The sequence below is a fragment of the Sceloporus occidentalis genome, unplaced genomic scaffold, assembly GCF_023333645.1.
Source record: "Sceloporus occidentalis isolate IW3139 unplaced genomic scaffold, rSceOcc1.0.p SCAF_4, whole genome shotgun sequence".
In the NCBI taxonomy this organism is placed as follows: Eukaryota; Metazoa; Chordata; class Lepidosauria; order Squamata; family Phrynosomatidae; genus Sceloporus; species Sceloporus occidentalis.
The window spans coordinates 98,985,812-99,006,938 of NW_028316984.1; the positions used below are offsets into that span (position 1 = coordinate 98,985,812).

A 21,127-nucleotide genomic window follows, 5' to 3' on the forward strand; every position below is an offset into this window, starting at 1 on the left:
GTGATTAGGGCATGCATAGCCTTGCAAAGTCCAATGTCTCAAGAATAGGCTAATGAAAGGCATTGCAACTGTTTGGTCATCTCAGACCAGCACCACTTTGCAAACTTAATTATTTGTATGAGAACATGACCCTGTTCAAATGGCATGAGTGCCTTCTCCTAGAATCTGCAGTACATTCACTGGTAACTTCACGACTTGATTTCTGTAATGCACTCTACATGGGGCTACCCTTGTGCCTAGTCCGGAAACTTCAACTAGTGCAAAATATGGCAGCCAGGCTGGTTGCCGGAAAAAACTAGGAGGGACCGAATAACACCTGTCCTAAAATCTCTTCACTGGCTGCCTATTAGTTTCCCGCCACAGTACAAGGTGTTGGTTATAACCTTTAAAGCCCTACATGGCTTGGGTCCAACCTATTTGAGGGATTGCCTACTACCATATAATCTGCCCCGCACACTCAGGTCATCTGGGAGGAATCTGTTGCAGTATTTAAAAACCAGACAAACTGCTACCTCCCAGAGGGCCTTCTCTGCAATTGCTCCCAGACTATGGAATGGCCTGCCGGACGAAATTCGTCAAATTGCCAGCTTAGACAGCTTTAAAAAAGCTGTCAAGACAGATCTCTTCCAGCAGGCCTTTTCTGAATAAAAGTGTCCGGCCACAGAATGGTCGCCCCTCATATAATTTATTAGCCCACCGCTGTGTCCTCGTTATATTTTTTTATTGTGTTATTAATAGATATTTTAATCTCCAATTTTATTTGTATCATGCTTAATTCTGTTTTAAGGGAAGGGGCAATTTGGGATATACTGTTGAATGTGGATATTTTAATGTGTTGTGAGCTGCTTTGATTGTCTCGTCACAGAAAAGCGGGATAAAAATAAAAGTTTTTTATTTTTATTTTTTATTTTTTACATAGTTGAAACACTCAACTAATCTCCATCTGCATTAAACTTCACTCTTTATCTGATTCTCAAAGTAATTCTAGAACTTTGCTGCATCCTAAGGATCAGAAAATAGATATGTGTAAAAACAGTATTGCAAGTGTCATTCATCCTTATACTGACACCTGGTCAACAGTAGATTGAGCCACTGAAAATTCATAGCCATGTTATGCAGTAAAATCCACTAGCGTGGATGGTGTTAAAATAAACTGTAGAAATGTGTCAAGAATAGATATGTCAGTGGCAACTAGCTATGCTTTTAAAATATGTTAAGAGGCAGTGGAACCCTGAGCACTAATGAGATAGCTGTTGCTGTATCCTCCTTGTGAACTTCCAGGGGCATCTGCCTGGTTTTGTTAGAAGCAGTTTGCTCTCATAGAATTCCTGTAATCAAGTGACTCAAGGCAATTGGTCATTTGCTTAAATGTCTATAAGTGTATTATACCTCACTATTTTACAGCATTACCATCTGTTGTCCAAAAAATTTGAGTCACTCACTGCTCTTTTCTAAAACTTTTCAGGCAACACTTATAACATCCCAATATGTCTGTGGTTGTTGGATACATATCCATTCAATCCCCCAATCTGCTTTGTTAAACCAACTAGTACAATGACAATTAAAACTGGGAAACATGTTGATGCAAATGGCAAGATATATCTTCCATATCTTCATGAATGGAAACATGTAAGTACACTTTTAAAATTCTTACATTAGGCCTGAATTATTTCACCCTTTTAAGTGATGTGATGATTTCTCCTTTGGCCATTTAAGTACACTTCTTACGTATAGCATTTGTATATTTGTCATATTTACTCTGCTTTCATAAAGCATGTAACTGAAAACCTCAGAACCAAAATCCTTTTAAATCATTGAGACTTTCTATAGCCAGTATAGTTCACTGATGAAAATGTACATTTTTAACCCCATTTTCCCAGTGAATTTTTTAGAGTTAGTTTCTTCTAACTGAATTGGAATGAACTATAAGCAGAAAGAGACATTAACCTGCTGTCCCGGATGAAGCGATGGATCTGTTGTCATTCTTAATGGACAGCTAAACTATGAAGCCCAGGTGGTGCAGTGGTTAAATGCCTGTACTGCAGCCACTCACTCCTAAACCACAAGGTTGTGAGTTCAAGAGCAGCCAGGGGCTCTGGGTTGACTCAGCCTGGCATCCTTCCATAAGTCACTAAAATGAGAACCAGCCTGTTGGGGGCAATTAGATTACACTTTGTAAACCAACCGCTAAGTACATCGGTAAGCGGTATAGAAATGTACTTGCTATTGCTATCTTAATCTTAATGGACAACTAGCGAAACAAACCACTGGTCTTCTCATCTTTAACTCCTAGCCACAGTCAGATTTGATAGGATTGATTCAAGTTATGATCGTGGTGTTTGGAGAGGAGCCTCCGGTGTTTTCTCGGCCTACCATTTCAGCAGCCTATCCACCTTATCAGGCAACGGGACCACCAAACTGTAAGAAATGTCTCTTTTGCATGTAAATAACTAGAACTATTAGCACTATGCCTCTTTGCATGTAAATAACTAGCACTATTCACAAATGGTTAGTACTATATTTATTTGAAATGTTTTAGACATTGATCCAAGTACACTAAAGATTTTTTTTAAATCAACCTGTACTTTATAGATTATAGCAAAACCTTTGATTGTGTAGATCTTGAAAAACTTTGGATCACTGTATAAAAAGGGTGAGTACAGGTTATGCGTTTGATTGTCCCAATGCATAACCTGTACTCGGGACAAGAGGCTACTGTTAGGACAGAATATGGAGAAACGGAATGGTTTCCAATTGGCAAGGGGGTCAGACAAGGCTGCATCTTATCATCCTATCTGTTTAACTTGCATGTTGAGAATATCATACGTAAAGCAGTACTAGACTCAGAGGAAGCAACCATGAAAATTGGAGGAAGAAACATCAGTAATTTAAGATATGCAGATGACATACTACTAGCTGAAAATAACAAAGACTTAGAATGGTTAATGTAGAAAGTCAAATAAGAAAGTGCAAAAGCAGATTTACAGTTGGATATAACTGTTGAATGTTTAAATAACCTAGATAATGAAGACATTTAAATAGTTCAAGATTTTCCTTACCTTGACTCAGACATAAGAATGGAGTGCAGTCAAAAAAATCAAAAGAAGACTAAGACTTGAAAGGGCAGCTATGAAGGAACTAGAGAAGATCCTAAAGTGTAAAAATACAATTGAATTTTAAAGTTAGGATTGTCCATGCTGATGTATTTCCAATTTCTATATATGGTTGTGAAAGCTAGACAGTTAAGAAAGCCAAAGAAAATCAACTCATTTGAGATGTGGTGATGGAGAAAAGGTCTGCAGATGCCATGGACTACTAAAGAGACAAATGGACCCTAGAGCAAGTCAGACCTGAACTTTCCCTAGATTCTAAGATGACTAAACTAAGGCGGTTGTACTTTGGTTGGAAATATGCGTTTTCCGATGGTCTTAGGCGATCCCTGTGAAAGGGTTGTTCGACCCCCAAAGGGGTCACGACCCACAGGTTGAGAACTGCTGATTTAGAGCCTGAGAGAGCTTGACATATATGGGGGGTATACATTTTACAGATAGTGTGTTATATAGTGTATTCAAACTTAACAGCAGATTCTTTGTTTGAATTCATAGTCCCTCTGAAGAGAACTTCTTTTAGATGAAGGATGGTGTTTACAGCAGGGACTTTCACCAATTCCTCTTTAGTCTTGTAGCCCTGTGTCTCAAAGTTACTCCAGAGGGTTTGTGCTTATTATACGCAACTCGATCAGCCTCTTTGTCTTTTTAAAATTTTAAATCAAATTTAAACTGTCCTGTTGCCTTGCATCTTTAATGGCAGAGTGCTGTGGAGATTATACAGTGCTTTACAAAGCAAAACAATAAAAAAAGATTAAAGCCTGCCTGTGGCGTAGAATTTAACCAACATCAAGTATTGTGGATATAAAATTAATAAAATAGAATTATACTAAAGTTACACAATAGGATAAAATAGTGCAAATTAATACAAATAATTGATGATAAAATCATAAAATCGTGATGTTAAGATGAGAGTTGATAGGCTACATTTCTTTAAGAACAGCTTTCATAGTTAGATGGGAATGTCTCAGTTTCATTCAAATGTGCAGTGGAAAGTAGCCAGCTGAAAGGAAACTTCAGGCCTGTTACAGACTGCCAAAATAAAGCTGCTTCGGGTCTCTTTGGAGACATGCTATTTAAATGATGCATGGGTCCTAAGAGTCCGGAGGTCGCGCCAAAGCCACACTCCATTCGTAAGCACTGGAGTGCAGCTTTGGTGCAGCTTCCGGATTCTTAGGATGCATGCATCATTTAAATAGCATACCTCCAAAGAGACTCGAAGCAGCTTTATTTTGGCAGTCTGTAACAGGCCTCAGTTATTTTTTTTTCCAGGCCAATTTATTTATTGAATTCAGATTATAAATTATTTGTTTCAATATTGGCAGAAAGGTTTAAAAAAGGTTTTGAAGGATTGGATTAATTTGGATTAATCGGGTTTTTTACCAAATAGAATGATCAAACATAATATAAGAAATTTGATAAACTTAGTAGAAATTCACAAAAAAAGATAAATAAGAAATTAGCAATGATATTTATAATGATGAATTTATTTGAATTTATTACGGCACGTGGCCAGCACTAAAATATAGCAAAATTACAAAACATGTAACATCAGGTGTACTGTCGTAGCACAAATATATATACATTCTACTCCAACGGAGATGTATATCCTCTATATATAATATATCCAAGTAGGAGAGGAGAATGCCCACAGTCCCATCCCCTGTAACATCACAAAATTCACACATTATTATAAGACATTGGCATAGTCAAGTATTATAAAATGTTATTTACCTCTCAAGCAGCTCAAAAGGTGGTTAATTTATACCATGTCTTAATAAAATGAAGCCTGACTAGGAAACATAGTTTGTTCATGGCTTCACACTTTAGTCCTGTCTACATATTAAGAAAGGCCTAAATACTCTAAAGTCACTGGATCCCATCTGATCTTGAAAGCTAAGCAAGATCAGCGCTGGTTAGTACTTAGATGGGAATGAATATCAGGTGCTGTAGTCTATATCTTAGGGGAACAAACTGACAAAACTGCCTCAGAGTAGTCCTTGCCTAAGAAAACGCTGTGAAATTTATGGAGTTGCCACAAGTCAACAGGCAACCTGAAGGCACATGCGCTTGCTCTCTCTCTCTCATACACACACAAACGTACACACACAGTGACAACTTGCAGTTGAATGTTTCCTGTCACTTTAAACCAGCCTTAACATAGGAGGAGAAAATTGAGTTCTCAAGAACAGCACTCAAGCAGGATCAATCCTGTGATTTAGTGTTACACCTTAACTGGGCTGAAGTGTATGCTAAATGTCTCTTTGGCCCTTTATCTTTGTACTGTTTTGAGTATCAAGAAGGAAGGTGAGTTCTTGAGAGCAAGATGTGCTTGGACAAAAGTATATTGCAACTCTTCTTGTTGCTGTTGCATGCCTGCAAGTAATCTCTGACTTACAGCAACCCTATGGTGAGCCTATCAGGGTTTTTTGAGAGCTAAGACTGTGTGATTTGGCTAGGGTCATCCAGTGGATTTCCCTGACTGAGCAGGGATTTGAGCACCATTCTCTAGAATCACACACTGAAACCATTATACCATACTGGCTTGTCTATGGCAGTCCTTAGTGCAAATGTATTGTGAAAACTAAATGCTCTTCCATATGGCTGCTGCATGGGTTAGAAAATGCAGGGCTGAGAAAGAATTGGAACTACTTCAGGTTCTCCTCTTGTTCTCATAAATGTAATATGTATGTATTTATTTTATTTTATTTATACCGAGCTCTTCAGAAATGTTCTCAGAGCAGCTTATAAATTGTTAATTTGACAGTTGCTTGCCCTCAGGCTTACAATCTAAAAAGACATGACACAAAATGGGAATGGAATGTGAATGGGGAAGGGGATCAAGTCCAGCAGATACTGCTGGTTCTTCTCTCCCTCTGAGTGCTTGTCAGTGTGAAAAGTAAAAGTATATATTAAACAATTCTGAATGCCACATTTGCTTGCATGGATTCAACCAACTGTGATTCAAAGATATTCACACACACACACACCCCGCCCAAAGCAACAGGACACTATTTTACTATGCCATGGTATATAATGGGAATTAAGCATCCACAGATTTTGATATCCTCAAGGGGTGTTGGAACCAAGCCCCAGCAGGGACTGAGGGTCCACCTTACAAGAAAAATGTACAGCTAATCATGTAATTCAGTGGTTCTCAAATATTGGGGCGGGACCCCTGAGGGGGCGCAAGAGTTGCTCAAGGGAGGTGAAAGTTGAAGGCCCTGATCCCTCTCCTCTCCTCCCCTTAAACTTCTGTGCTGGAGGGGAAACAGAAAGGCAAACAGGGCTCTTGGAGCCTCTGCCTGAAGGAGGAGGAGAGCAATTTTCTGATAATGTTAAAATACAAATATACATGAATGGGGATGTGATGTTCACATGTAAACGGGGTCACAGGGTAAAAGATTTGAGAACCACTGATGTACTTATTGTTACTATCTTCTGTTCACATTTTTGTACAGCTGCTAACTGATGTCCTGTGTGAAAAAGTGAAAAGTCTTCCCATTATTTCAGCAACCGTTTGTCCCAAGAAGGGTTACAGTTTTTTCCTCTTCGTTTTGAGATGATAGTGTGCAGAAAGAATTGCTATGCAGGACTACTCTAAATGCATCTGAGAAGTAGACTCAAGTCTAGGAAAGCTCATGCTGCGAACTTCTTTCTTTCAGTTAGTCTCAAGGGTGCTACAAGATGTCTCTACATACCTATTCTAAGACTAACATGGCTACATCTTTGTATTCTGTTACTGGCCTGTTATGTCTAACCCAGTGATTCATGGTTTATAGTCTGGAACCCTCTTGCTTTATAGGATTGGATTTTACTTACAGAACTATCTAAGGCAGGGAAGCAGGATATCTATTAAATGACTGACATCTGATGTTCATGTTTTTTTTTATTTAAATCCATCGAAATTTTAATTCATTTTCATAACATTACTAGAAATTTGTATATATTTTGCAAGCACTTCCCAGTTTATACATTTTCCTCCAATATCACTCTTAGCTGTGATCATTAAGTTGATTACATATTTCCAGAAAGAAGATATCTTGATCACTGATAATGTTTTCACTAGAGTTTCCTGTGGTTCTGTATTGCTGGATTTGTTTGGCTTTATTCAGATTGTACAATTGCACCTGTTTAATATTTTTAAAAACTACAGTAACAAAAATATACCATTGATATATGTGAATGCTGAAAGGATAATTTTAAAGACTGTGCTCTGTCATTGTGTGGCATTTTCCACTGTATTTTTCTCATGAGAGAGTTTACCAGGCAACTTCAATTTGGTCAGTAGGTGTCAGGCAAATATAAACTAATCTGTCCTAACTAAAAAAACAGAGGGATTGCAAGCTTGAAAACTGCACTGATGCTTTAAACCCATAACTTCAGCTGTCATCGGGATCTGTTCCCTTATGAGACAAAATCAAAATACCACGGTAGGTTAATACTTTCAGTACAACCAACTTAAGTATCAGAAAGTTTCTAGACCTTTTTCATGCAGATTATTAAGCAAATAGGAGTTGTTAAAATGAGAGAGAAAACTTCCATAGCGGAAAGTGTCTGCTTTTAACATCTTTAAATGGAGTACAGGAAGTGTTATGTAAAAACTAATGTAAGGTACATCCATCTAACTTTCATTAATTTCTCCACCCAGCCACACTGCCACCACAACACTACAACCTCCTTCAGTACCTTTAGGTAACTTTTACAGGGATGTAAGAAACTGCAGTGAAAAAGAGACACTGGGAAAGCACACTGCTAAAGTACACTCCTGTTTGCACTGCTCTGGATCTAGCCCTACAAATAGTGGTGTAAATACTTAAGCCTTGCTTTGGTAGATCAGCACTAAAAATAAATAATTCAAATATTTTAGTAATTTAAATTACTTAATTACTGCCTAATTACTTGGGTTTGAAGCATCCCGAAGAGTCCTATTTAAACAGTGCTATGATGCTGTAAACTAGATGGGAATGGCCTGAGAACTTGATTTTGTTCCTTCAGCGTTGGTTGCCCATCCTGGGGAAGACTTTCTTGCATTTTAAACTGTTAATATTAAAACTACTTCATTATAAAAGTAGAATTTTGAAAAAACTGAACAACATAATTATTCTGAATTATCAAAATATCTAAAAATTGTTACTGTTCTCAGCTTCTTACATGCCAGGTATGCCAAGTGGAATATCGCCTTTCCCCCCTGGACCTTCTCCTAACCCAAGGTAAACTATGGCTTATTAAGTCTACTTGTTCAGTACGAAATATCAGCAGTGACTAGATTGTGCTTCTTTGTTGCACTTGCTATGATTGAGACCACTACCCTGTAAACAAATAGCATCATGTTTGCATTTTAGTAATTTTAAGTTAAGTTTTATCTATTCAGTAAAATTGAAACAGAATTGTTTTTATTTCAGTACAGTCACATAAATTCTGGTCGCATTTAAACACTCAGTTTTGAATCAAGTAATGATTAAGGATGTGGGGAAACACAAAATTTGAAATGTCAGTGTACTTTTGAAATGACTTTTGTGCCTACCAGACTGCCCTTTGTGCTTTATATAATGTCTGCCTTTGGTTTCATTTGCTGACTTCTTTTTAGACTGGTCTTCAGACATTAAATTCCATATTTTCTAAGAACCCATGGAAGGTTGCTGTATGCAATAGCCCTGACCACAGCAGCACTGCTGCTGTTGGCTTCATCCTCAGGACTATGTATTTTGAGTGGAAAACCCTAGGGGGGGAACCTGTCTGTGTTCAGTATTAAATCATGTCATGCTTCTATGTGGCCGTGTAGCCTCTTCCGCCTCATCTTTTATCCAATATGTTGAGGTCTCACGAAAGAACTAGCAGTGCACAACAAGTATGGTGATATTTACCACCAGATATTGTGAGCCTCACTCTTCTTTCCCTGCATTTTTTGACTGTGTGGAAAATAATTTCTGAAGATGGCCGAGAAATATTTTCTTTTTATTAGTTTGCTTATTTTCTATCTTTTAGCCAGTGGTGACAGTGCTTCATAGAAATGAACTATTAAACTTGTAGGAAATGAACATAGCCTTGAGTGCTGCAACGTACACACTTGTACATAGGTCGATTTTTGTTTCCAGTGTTCTACAACATAGTAGTTTATGCTTTTGTACTACTGACATGTTTGTAGTTTGTGTATTCCATCATGATATATCTTGTGTGTGAATGCAGAAAAGGACAGTGAATGCACTACAGCAGGAGAATCAGAAGTGTGGAAGGAAATTTAGTGCACTGAAATATTGTGTTAGTTCAGTTGGTAGGTGCAGAGCATAAGAATACAGTTTTGAGAGTGATGGTGATGATGACAACATGTTTTATGAAAGCCATAAAATATGTGCACATTCTGGTAGATAAGAGGGCCTGTTGGGTCTCCCCAGTATATTTCAAATCAGCTAGTGAATTTGTGCTTCTCTGTATATGAAAACAGTGTAGCAGTGTGCAGCTCCATTGCTGACTAGTGTACAATAAACTCAGAATAGTTTGGATAAATTGTCATCAGTTGCATCATTGGGTATGTGAATAACATGATGCACTTTTAAACATAAATGAGAGTTGGCCATCAAAACAGTTACTGTTGACTAGTACTGCTGAAACTTCTGAAAATCAAACAGTTTTTTCATTGGTTGAAATGTACTCTATCATTTCTGCCTCAGTGGCCATTTAAAAAAACCCTCTACTTTGATATTTCAAATGGTTGAAAATGTAGCAGACTGCATCTATCTCAAATGATATATACTTTTAAATCACTGGTATGTCTTTCCTTTTTTCCCCTTCAAGTGGTTATCCCAACTATCCTTATCCTCCCCCTAGTGGACCATTTCCAGCAACAACTAGCACTCAGCATTACCCTTCTCAACCTCCTGTAACCACTGTGGGTGAGTAACTTTGAAGTGCCTTCATTTCAAAGGTAGGGAATAAAACTGTACCTACAAACACAGCAGAAGAACTTTCCAATAAGGAAAGAGTAAGATATTGTTTTTAAAAGATCAGTTTTATTGCCAGTAAAGATGTCACAGGTGTTATTTTTCTCCATTATTTGATTTACAGAACAATCATTAATTGTATTTTCTCTTTTATTCTCACACAAAAATCCCTTCATTTTTTTAAACTACTCCAAGTAGTGAAGTTGATATTTGCTGGAAATTATGATGCTACCAAATCCATATTGAATTAAAGCCAGAAGGCAAATAAAATAAAACTGTATATTTATTGTGTTCTCTAATGTCATTATTCTGGAGGCTGATCTTGTAGTTAATGAGTTTTTAGATAGGGAGAGAGGATTCATTACACTACTGAACATGCCAAGAACCTGAAAAGAACAGCTACTTGGGCATAAGAAGAATGAAGAGATTTAACTCAGAGTAACTGAAGTCTGGATGATGGTGTTACAGTCCATTTGTGAACCTTCTGCCACATCTGTTGAAAATGGGAAACAGTTACTACAGATAAAGCAAATTGAAGAAGCCATGACTATAGTGGAGTCAGTACTCCTGAAAAACCTTTTTTTATCATGCCTAACTGGAATGGGACTCATTACACCTTAATCTTGTGTTGTGTGTGTGAACGGCTAGTTCTACATCTGCTCAACTCACAGGCTTGTAAAACAGTCATAAAAACTTTTTTTAAAATGTATGCTGGTTTTAAAGAAATATGGTGTTCTCCTTAGGTTTGCTCCATCACGTACAGTTTTTTACAATTTGCTTTGATGTTTCTGTATTCTAATATTTGACTAAATGAAATGATCTTGCAAAGAATAAAAAAGGGGGTTAAAGTCTTCTAATAGACTTTCAAAGCATTTTAATTCACTGATATGGAGCACAAAAGTCCATCTAAAAGCACTAAAAGAAATCATACTGAAGCATCAGCATCTGCACTTAATTAAAGCTGAATTGATAAAAAATATCAAATTTGTGAAAGAACTGTGTGCGGTATTACATTTTTGGGTTCCCCCCCTCCCAGTTCAGAACCCAAAATTACATTAAAAGCTGATACAATATGGTGGGGGGGGGGGAGTATTTCATTGCAGTTCTGTGCTATGGAAGAGTTGAAGTCATTGCAGAAGAAACATAAAATGCCTAGCTTACCATGTTAGTGGAGGTATTATGTAAAGTGTATGTGTATATACAAGCAAAAGACACAGATCAGCAACTATCTTCCATTTCACATTGATTTTCAGTGTAGATGTTTGGTACTTACATGTGTTATTATTTTTGGAAGCTGCCTCGAATCGAACTCAGGGGGAAAGGCAGCATATAAATTAAACTATAAATAATTATTGCTTAGTTGTGTTCTGGGCAAAGTACAGTTTAAGCTCCCCTTATCTGAACTGCTTAGAATCACAAGTGTTCTGGATTTTGGATTTTTATTTTAGAATATTTGCATATAGATAGTGAGATCTTAGAGGTGGGACCCAAGTCTAAAAATGAAATTAATTTATGTTTCGTATACACCTTATACACATAGCTTGAAGGTAATTTTATACATAATATTTTTAATAATTTTGTTCATGAAGCAAAATTTGTGTACACTGAACCATCAGCTAGCAAAGGTGTCTATCTCAGCTACCCATGTAGCTGATTTTGGAGTATTTCAGAGTTTGGAATTCCAGATAAGGGAGACTCAATCTGTACTGTAAAATATTAACAAATAGACCTGTTTCGGAAGGATGTTTTAATACATTTGAAAGCAGTGACCAGACAGACCTTGGTCCTCAAATGTTGTAGCACTAATTATGGCTCCTTTTGCTCGTTAGAAAAAATTACTTCATGACTAAAATTTGACAACATTAACATTTTATTTAGAAAGTCTGATATTATTTAGCTCCCAAAAGAAGTTTTTTCTCTAGTTGTTTTGAAGTCTTCTACTTCAATAAAAGTGGAGAGGTTTGTAGATTTCAGATACAATGTTTAGTGCAAATTTGCACCCATATTGTTATTCTTCCAATAACATATTCCAACAGTATTCTTCTGGGTAGCACTAGGCAATCTATGTTCCAGGTAGTAGTAGGCAGTCCATATATTTATTGTACTGAAGGCTTTCTAGCATTTCAAAAAGGTATATTAAAAATATGAGGTGAAATGTGGCAACAAAAAGCAGGACCCTTCAGAAAAGTGAGGAAATGAATATATGCTTTTCAGCCCTGAATTTTTAAAAAGCATCTTAAAAAGGCAGTTTAAAGGGAACTATAATGTGCCAGAAAAAAAGGAGGGAAATGGCTACGTACGTACTTTTTTACTCATAAATTAATAAAGAAATATACTTCTATTTGCAGTGATTTCTCAGCCATTACCTGCCTTCCTTGATAACCTTTATCATTACTGAGATTTAATAGTCTCAGCTTTCAGTGCTAATGTGCCATTTCTTTCACAAATGTCATTCTGAACAGAGAAAATTTACCAGTCAAGGCACACTGTAAATGCCAGTGCTTTATCTTGTAAAAGCTATTACAGATACTCTTGTAAAGTCAGTCAAAACGCAGGGGTCAGCATGGATCCCTTTCTAATGATATGATTACTCAGACACAGGTGTTTTAACATATAAACCTCATATACTGCTTTGCAGTTTTCTGAATGATGTTCAAAAAGTTTTTTTTTATGGCTATCAAAGGCATATATTTTGGGACAGATGCAATCATCGCATGTTCTGATTTTGTCGTTACATCAAATATTACAATATGTGCACTGGGTATAATTTTCAGAAAGCGCTTGATCCTCAAAGTTTGAGGAATTAATGCATGTTTGTTCTCTTAATAGCAGATGGCAGAAGAAAGCAGAAACATGTATGGATTTGTGGTCATTCTTATGTTTTCTGGGCAGAAAGTCGGGCACTCGAAAGAAGCTATGGCCCACAGTTGGGCATTCGACTGGAGGATGCCAAATTACACTGGCTAGGAAAGAGTGGCATGACTTGGGATCAGTTAATACCCACCCTGTTGCATGCACGACGTCGCCTAACAGATCCTGATATTCTGGTGATCCATTTAGGGGGAAATGACCTGGGAACAGACAGAAATGTGGATATCATAAACCGAATGAAGAAAGATTTAGGACATCTTAAGCAAATATTCAAGAATAGCATTCTAGTCTGGTCTAATATTGTGCCCCGTAAAGTATGGAACCAAGAAGTTCAGCATAGAGTGATGGAGAAAAGCCGGAGAATAGTAAACCAAGAAATTGGCCGTTTTATTGCGTGTATTGGAGGAACAGTAATTCGACATGATACACTTGTACCAGAATCTCCTGGATTGTTCCATCTGGATGGTGTTCTTTTGTCAGAAAGTGGTACAGATATCTTCAATCTGGATTTATTGAGTGTCTTGGAGACTTTGGTTTGACTTTTATTTTGGAGGAAGAATTTCTGATTTGGGTGCAATTTAAACTGGTATGGAAGCTCTACAGATAAAGATTGTTAAAAAGATTGTAAACAGTGTGAGAAAATATATGGACAAATAGGCAAATTGACCTGGTGTTTATGTGGTGGACATTGGTTGATAATGCCAGAACCACTTGCACTGGCTAGTAGCCAGTTCAACTACACATCTACGTTTTGATTAACTTTTTTTGCATTAAATTAAATCGATTCAGATGTCTCCTTAGAAACAGTGCCAAATAGTTTAATCCTCTGATTTTTATGCCCTAAGATGCTCAGAGGAAAGCATAAAGATAACCTCCCAAAGTATAAATAAAAGTTAGTAAAGATGCTTCATTTGGGTAGGATGGGGCTAATCATCAGGTGTTACCAGTGTGGATCTTTAATAGTACAGTTTAAATTTAAGAAATTTAACAAATGTAATGTAATTTAAGAAAATAAAAGAGATGATATGAGTAGTCAAGTCAGCTGAAGCTATAGCATTCTTTTATCACACATTTTTGAAAATACACCGCTAGTTAATTGTTTGCTCAGACATACTTCATGAATGTTTATTAACATAGCTTAGAGGCAGTGACTCGTATTTAATTCAGATATAGCATTCATGGTGTAATAAACCATAGTTTATTAAGCCAGGAAAAAAGGTTGGATCCACACATTCCACCCTTGTCCCTCACTTGATCTTAATGGTGTACCACCTTTATTTCTGGTCACAGTGGACCAGGGTGGTTGTTGTTCTTGTTATGCCAGAGCATTTAATGTCAATTTCTTGACCAGAACTGAAACAAGGGTTGATCAGATGCTGATTCATAAACTGTAGTTAAATTATAGTTCCCATTACAAGTATAATGAGAAATGATAGTTCTAAAAGACACAGAAGAAAGGAGATGAGAGAGGAAATTTTTGAGTCTGCTTGACTGCAGAAGCTGTGTTAATGTAGAACATTATATACATGTGCTTAAGAGAGAGTTACTATGACTTTTAGTCAGTTTGTCAGTGCAAGACCAGCTTGATATTAATCTTGTCCTAAAAGTTTTAATAGCCCCATTGAGAAGTTATATATACAGCACTTTGGTAAATGTACTTTCCCATTCATTTATATTAAGAGAATTGATCCATGCTCACAAAGGAGGGTGTATTTGCTTTCTTCCATTGTTGTTACAAGTAAGGGTGTTTTTAGATTTGGATTAGTATGCTTGGGTGTGAGACACACTTAAATGTTTAATTTTCTCACTACTTGTAATACATAGTCTGCAAAAATATCTCCATGCTTTCTTTAAGAGGGTTGATGGTATTTATAAAGGATTTTAAATGCCAGGCAGTGCTGTTGTTACGATTATATTACCCTGGGCTAAAGTCTTGAAAAAGTTAGGTATACCTCAGAATTTTTGTAAAGTCTGATAGGATTTCAGGTCTATTAACTGTATACTTTTTTGCAATCAACACTAGTAGTTACTAGGAACAAAATAAAATACACGGAAATGTTTGCACAAGACTGTTAAAATAATAACAAAATAGAATTAATCATTCAGTTGTTCTTAAGGGTCATCTATTTTTTAACTCTCAGAAGAAAAGAAGACTTCGTGTTTTGATTCAGAATCCCATATATATTACTTTCATATGGTATTGTGCCTTTGAGTTCTTTCACAAGCATGAGTGTTTGTGCGTGCGTGCGAATGAACAAAAGAGTTTTATCTTCTCTGAAACTAACTCACTACAGAAGAAAGTTAGTTGATTTTTCACTGCCGTGGCTTTAATGACCAAACTTCCATACCTGCTAAGCTTCCTGGAGGTAGACTTTGGAAGCTATAACTTGACTGTGGAATGTAGGACTACAAAACTGTATCTAAGGATATTCTAAATTCTGAAAATGAACTTCAGTGCAACTTAAGGTGAAGACTCTGAATATTCAGTTTTTATCAACTTCTCGTTGAATACTCTGAGGTTTTCTATCAAGATGAATAATACAGCCTTTAGGAAAAACACAGACTGAATTCTTCATATCTATGGGCTGACCCAGCTTTTTTCAGTGCATACATACCGCCACTTAAAAGTGCTTTCAACAGGCTGTGTTTTGTATAGTTACTAGCAGTAGGACTTTGAATTCCAATTTTCTGTCAAGATCTTCTATCTTACTGATGTTAGAAAGTGTTGTTGATCCATCTAATTTGTATCATTTATATTTTCTGTTTTAAAATAAAATAGTAGTCTTTCTTTTCTCATCATGTGTTATGTTTGCAAGCACTGAATAATGAAAGATGTGAATGATTTTTCTCCAAATGTATCTTGAAATGTTCTTCAAGTTGCTAAGTGTGCTATGTTCACTACCACCAATTCAGTCCACTATCAAATACAATTACTTCCCCCCCCAAAAAAACAATTTAATAAGGGTTAATAAGGGAATTTGGTGACTATTATCTTTATAAATTAATATATTGTTTGGATTTAGACTTCCTGTTACATGAATGGAAATTTCCTCCACTTGCACAAGACAATAACACTCTTGCGCCATGATTCCCCATTATGCACAGTTCCCCTGTCAGGAGAGGGCTTTTAGAGAGAGATGACTAGGAAACTTTTTTTATACAAATGCAGTTTAGATATCACTTCTTTGGATCTAAGTCTTTACTTTTATTGTTCTTCATTGTAATCATTATGCTTTTGAATATCGTATGCATATGGTCTATGCACATTATTTGAAGTCAGTGAAACTGCACTTGTAGTCTTATGTTTGCAGATAAGTAAGAGCAGTGGTCAACATTAGGTTTACTTTTACATATCCCGATGAACTGAAAGCTCCTCCTTTGCTCACAATTTTCAGTTATCAAGGTGGTTTTCAAAAAATCTTAGTTCTTGCTGGAATATACAAGTTGCTGGAGACAGGGTGGACTCTGAAAAGAGTGTATTTTGAGGGTTTTCAGAAGAATGGAGCTTCAAAGTAAGACTTAAGGCACCTTGTGTGGGAACAGAGTGAATGTTCTGTTCCTCTTAAAGGGCATCCTTGTAGCAGATGAGTGTTGTAATTATTTGCATTCTCCTATTTAGAAATGCCCTAAAGGCATCAGATCCTCTCTGATATTGGAAGCTAAACAGGGTCAACCCTGGTTAAAACTTGGATGGGAAACTGCCAACAAATGCCAGGTGCTGTAGGATATATTTAGAGGAAGAAATTTGCAACCTACCTCTGCATTTTCCCTGCCTAATAAAACCCTACGAAAAATCCATAGAGTTGCCATAAGTCCGTACACAAAATCTATATATTAAGACAATACAGAAATAAAGATCATGATATTATTGCTTTACTGATAAGATGAAGACTAAAACAAATTGAATTGTTCCTAGTTTTTTGTGGGTTTTTCAGGCTGTGTGGCCATGTTCTAGAAGAGTTTATTCCTGACGTTTCACCAGCATCTGTGGCTGGCATCTTTAGAGAAAGCTAGCATCCATGCCAGCATTCTCTGAAGATGCCAGCCACAGATGCTGGCGAAACATCAGGAATAAATTCTTCTAGAACATGGCCACATAGCTCAAAAAACCCACAAAAAACTATGGATGCCAGCCATGAAAGCCTTCAACTTCACATTGGAATTGTTCCTTTTTAATCAGGTGTGTCATTAGCAGAGAGAATTACTTGTAGTAAGAAGCATTTTACATTTTCTATTTTTAACAGCCCTGTACATTAAAAATGCTGCTCTTGAAAGTTGTTCAGAATGTATCCTAGGAGGCTTGTGTCAGCAATTCTAAAACTGCTTTGTACTGCTGTAACTTATTTTGAACAAAACTCTGCTTATTGTGAAATTCAATTTCATTAAGTTTCAATATATTAAGTACCAAAATCTGAATTATCCCATGCATAGTGCTCCCGATTTCTATGTATTGTTGTGAAAGCTTGACAGTAAAGAAAACTGGCAGGAAGAAACTCAACTCAATTGAGATATGAAGCTGGAGAAGAGTTCTGTGGATACCATGGACTTCTAAAAAGAAAAATGAATGAGTCTTAGAGCAAATCAAGCCTGATATACTTTGGACATATAATAAGATGGAAAAGATGATAACAATTAGTAAAGTGGAAGGTGGTAAGAAAGGAGGGAAACTACACTACAGGTAGATTGATTCAATCAAGGAAACCACAGCCCTGAGTTTGGAAGACCTAAGCAGGGTAGTTGATAACCAGAGCTCTTGGAGAATTCTCATTCATAAGGTTCCCATGGGGTAATAACAAAAACAACAGCAAACGTAAAGAACAGTGTACTATGTGGCATTTTTGGAAGACAGCAAAATGGGTTTTTATGCCTCTTCTGGAGCCCTTATTTATATCTAATGACTTTTTGCAGTAAAACCACTTTCTTAAAATGTTTCCTCTCAGTCAAATCTAATACAGCTAACTATACCAAATGTTCAACCTAACTAGATTTATGGACTTGTCAGTCACCTCTGGTGTAAATCCCATTGGTTTCAGTGAATTTACTGTAGTTGGAATTGACTTCGGTTTAGCCCTTTGTTTGGGATCATCCCATTCAGAGAATCAAAATTCCCCATTCGCTTATAATCTAGGGCTACAAAATTGGGCTGCTGTTGAGTTGAAGTTTATATAGTATATTAACCCATCGTTCTGTTTGGTGATAAAGATTTTTTTAAAATATCTTTTAAAAAAACTATATCTTGAGTTCTTCACCTGCCAAGTTAAGCTAGTCTGCAGTAGTTTAAGGTCAGTACCATAAGGTCATTTCTGAAATCAGACTCTGTATGGCAAAGGTTAAATGTCTTGAGTGTTCTCTGAAATAAATGGCTGTATGCCATAACATCTCCTCAAAGAGTAGCTAATTATGGAAGTTACAGAAGCTGTTAAAGGTTCATGTACTTGAAGGAGGTCTGTAAACTATTACAGTTTTCTTCTTATGAATACGTGGTGGCAACCTTGCACAAAAAAATTGTACAGGGAGTGAGCCTTATATTCCTGCTTTATTCAAGCTGTGGACGACGATGTTATAAGTAACCATCTTTGTTTAAGAGCTTGTTCAAAGTTGTGAATATACAGAATACACTGTACTTATACCTGTGTGCAAGGGTCAGAAATGTATACAGGAGGATACTGAGCCCACTGTTTACACAAGGTTTGTTTTGTGTGTTGGCTTTACAGAAACATCTTCATTAATGTGTTGTGTATATGTTCATCTTATCTTGCCAACAGGCTTAGTATAGATGAATCATATGCTGAAAGGAAGATCTTCACAATCTACCCTAAAGGGTATTAGATTGCTAGTTTCATTTGACCATTTATTCTGTCACATTCTTACCAAACAACTAGTCCACTAGATGTAACCGTTATGCCTAAATCCAAGATCATGCTATTACTGTTGTACCAAAGTGATTGAGCCTTCTTTCCATCACAATGCAGCTCTTTCAGCTGCCAGAAAACTAGCTCTGGAGGATATCTGTAGTGTGTTTACAGGAGTGGGGTGGGGGACACCAGTGGAAAGGTGAAAGTTGTTTCCCATTCCTCTTCCACAAGGTTCTGCTATTCCTCCAGCCAAAGTTGTGTCATGTCACCAAAAAAATAAAATACTTTTTTTTGGCTCAGTATTTAAGTAATTTGAAAGAAAATCATACTTGATAATTGTTAAAGTATTTACACAGTTTTGTTTAGATTGCTAGTTACTCTAATTCTGTTTTTCCTAGTTAAACCTAACATCTCATTGTTATTAAAGCCATATTTTACTTAGACTGTGCAGTTTTCACGAATCATCTGAGATTCTGTTTCTCCTATATAGTGTTACTTTTTATTATGTTCACTGACAAAAAGACAGATATATTTAAAAAGAAAATGGCTACTACATACTGTTTTGCACCAAGAGTTTGCAATTTTGAGCAGCTGATGTGACATATGAATCATAAAATAACATTTAAAAGTTAAAATTGGATATCCTTGCTTCCACCTCTGTTTTAGGTGGGTTGCATTCCTGGTTTTCTAGTTACTCTAGCTCTTGAGTAGATGTAACTCCCAAATATAAGTTGATATTTAATGAGGGAAATCATGGTTTGTTTAAAAGCAACACAGAAAAACTATATTTGTTCTTCTGTAGATGTTCGCTTGTTCCTGCTTGTTTCATTTTGGAATGTTAAGAAATTTTTAAAATTATTTTGTTTGGTCTGAAATTACAGATTGTATACACATAGCAGCATGTGTCAAACAAAATTGTATCTTGTTTATTTTCCTACTTATTTTTCACAAATATGTATGTACAATTTATCTCAAAAGTATTGTATGAAAAATGTTGTATCAGTAATGGGTATTTCTTGGTCATAGTTGCTTTGTGATGGGTTTTTTAAAATCATGTTTCTAGAGAGAGGGGAACCTGGAATTATTTATCCCATAAGATTATTTTATTAAAAATATGTACTGTCTTTCAATATAAAGGCAAAGGTAATATTGCTTATGTTTGATGGCTTTTTTTGGGGGGGGGGGATACTATTACAAAAAAGGTTGGAAATAAACTTGCGAGTGTTTAAAATCAGCACTGTACAGAGCTGAGGTGAACTAATGTTTTTTGCTTTAAAAGAAATTATTTAATTGAAGCTTATTATGTGGAAAAATCTTTGTTTGAAACCAGTTTTCAGTGTTCCATATACATAGCAAGCTGATATATTTCCAAAAGCAGAGGAGAAAGACTTTAAGAAGCAATGATTCACATAGCAAACATTAATTTAGGACCATGGACTGAAACTGAGCATGAGTCCAAAACGGAAGATGTGTTGAAGAGAATGAAAGTGGATAAGAATACATCTGTGTATGCTGGGACTGATAACTAGTTCTTAAACGCGTTGTAAGAATCTGGAAAACAAACTCGGAGATTCAACTATCATTAATTTAAATCATCTTTGAGGTTGAGAAGCTTATGCTCATTTTCGTTCTTTGCCATTGAAACTGACATGAAAGAAAATGAAAGAATGAAGAAAGAAATGCTGGAAATGAATAGTACTATGTCCTTTATTTTTTATCAAGTGAAGTGCCAAGTCTTGAATAGGAAATACAGATTAGAGATTGTGGCTCCCAAAATCATTTTGGCATGAAGAATGAATCTACAAGCAACATGGACTGCGTGAATATACATTTCCAATAGTATGCTTCTTTTTTTTTTTTTTTGGATGGACACTTTAAAAAAAAGTTAACAGTGAGGATCAATGGATCAAGAAATAGCTGGGATGGACCATACTATGATGATCTTTAGGAACTGGATGCTGTTTGTAGCAGTGGGAAACATCTTAATAGGACAAAGAATGGACTGATAATTGTGAAAAAGGCAATAATTATGAAGAGGAATTTTAATGTTGAGCACATATGGATGGCAGCAAGCTCAGACTACATATGAAGCCTGTGGGGCACTTTGAATTGGTGTATTAAGGTAAAATACAATTTTTATACTAAAGTTCTGTTGCTAATTTCTGTTATAATTGCTGTCACTGTGTGTTAATATCCACAGTCTAATTAACACTTACTGCAAATATATTTATAAGAGTTAACAATAATAATTAAGATGGGATGTTAAAGTTTATAACACTTGAGGTCCTAAATATAAAGAATTGCCTAAAATAATAATATCCACCAGAAGACAATGGGAAAACCATAGATTGGG

General features: G+C 36.3%; 1 protein-coding gene across 3 annotated transcripts in view; it reads left to right on the top strand.

Annotated features, from left to right (window-relative positions):
* LOC149314402 (tumor susceptibility gene 101 protein) overlaps nucleotides 1-21,127 on the top strand; it is a 43,452-nt gene that overhangs the window by 14,582 nt on the left and 7,743 nt on the right. The window contains exons 4-8 of one of the 3 annotated variants that reach the window (XM_089521030.1): nucleotides 1,466-1,629; nucleotides 2,294-2,420; nucleotides 8,254-8,320; nucleotides 9,903-10,000; nucleotides 12,878-15,715. In XM_089521030.1, coding sequence (XP_089377156.1) covers nucleotides 1,466-1,629; nucleotides 2,294-2,420; nucleotides 8,254-8,320; nucleotides 9,903-10,000; nucleotides 12,878-13,458 — 1,037 coding nt within the window. In that variant the 3' untranslated portion in view covers nucleotides 13,459-15,715. Of the gene's footprint in view, nucleotides 1-1,465; nucleotides 1,630-2,293; nucleotides 2,421-8,253; nucleotides 8,321-9,902; nucleotides 10,001-12,877; nucleotides 15,716-21,127 lie in introns of those variants that run through there. The other 2 variants (XM_089521031.1, XM_089521032.1) reach the window with 2 other exon arrangements.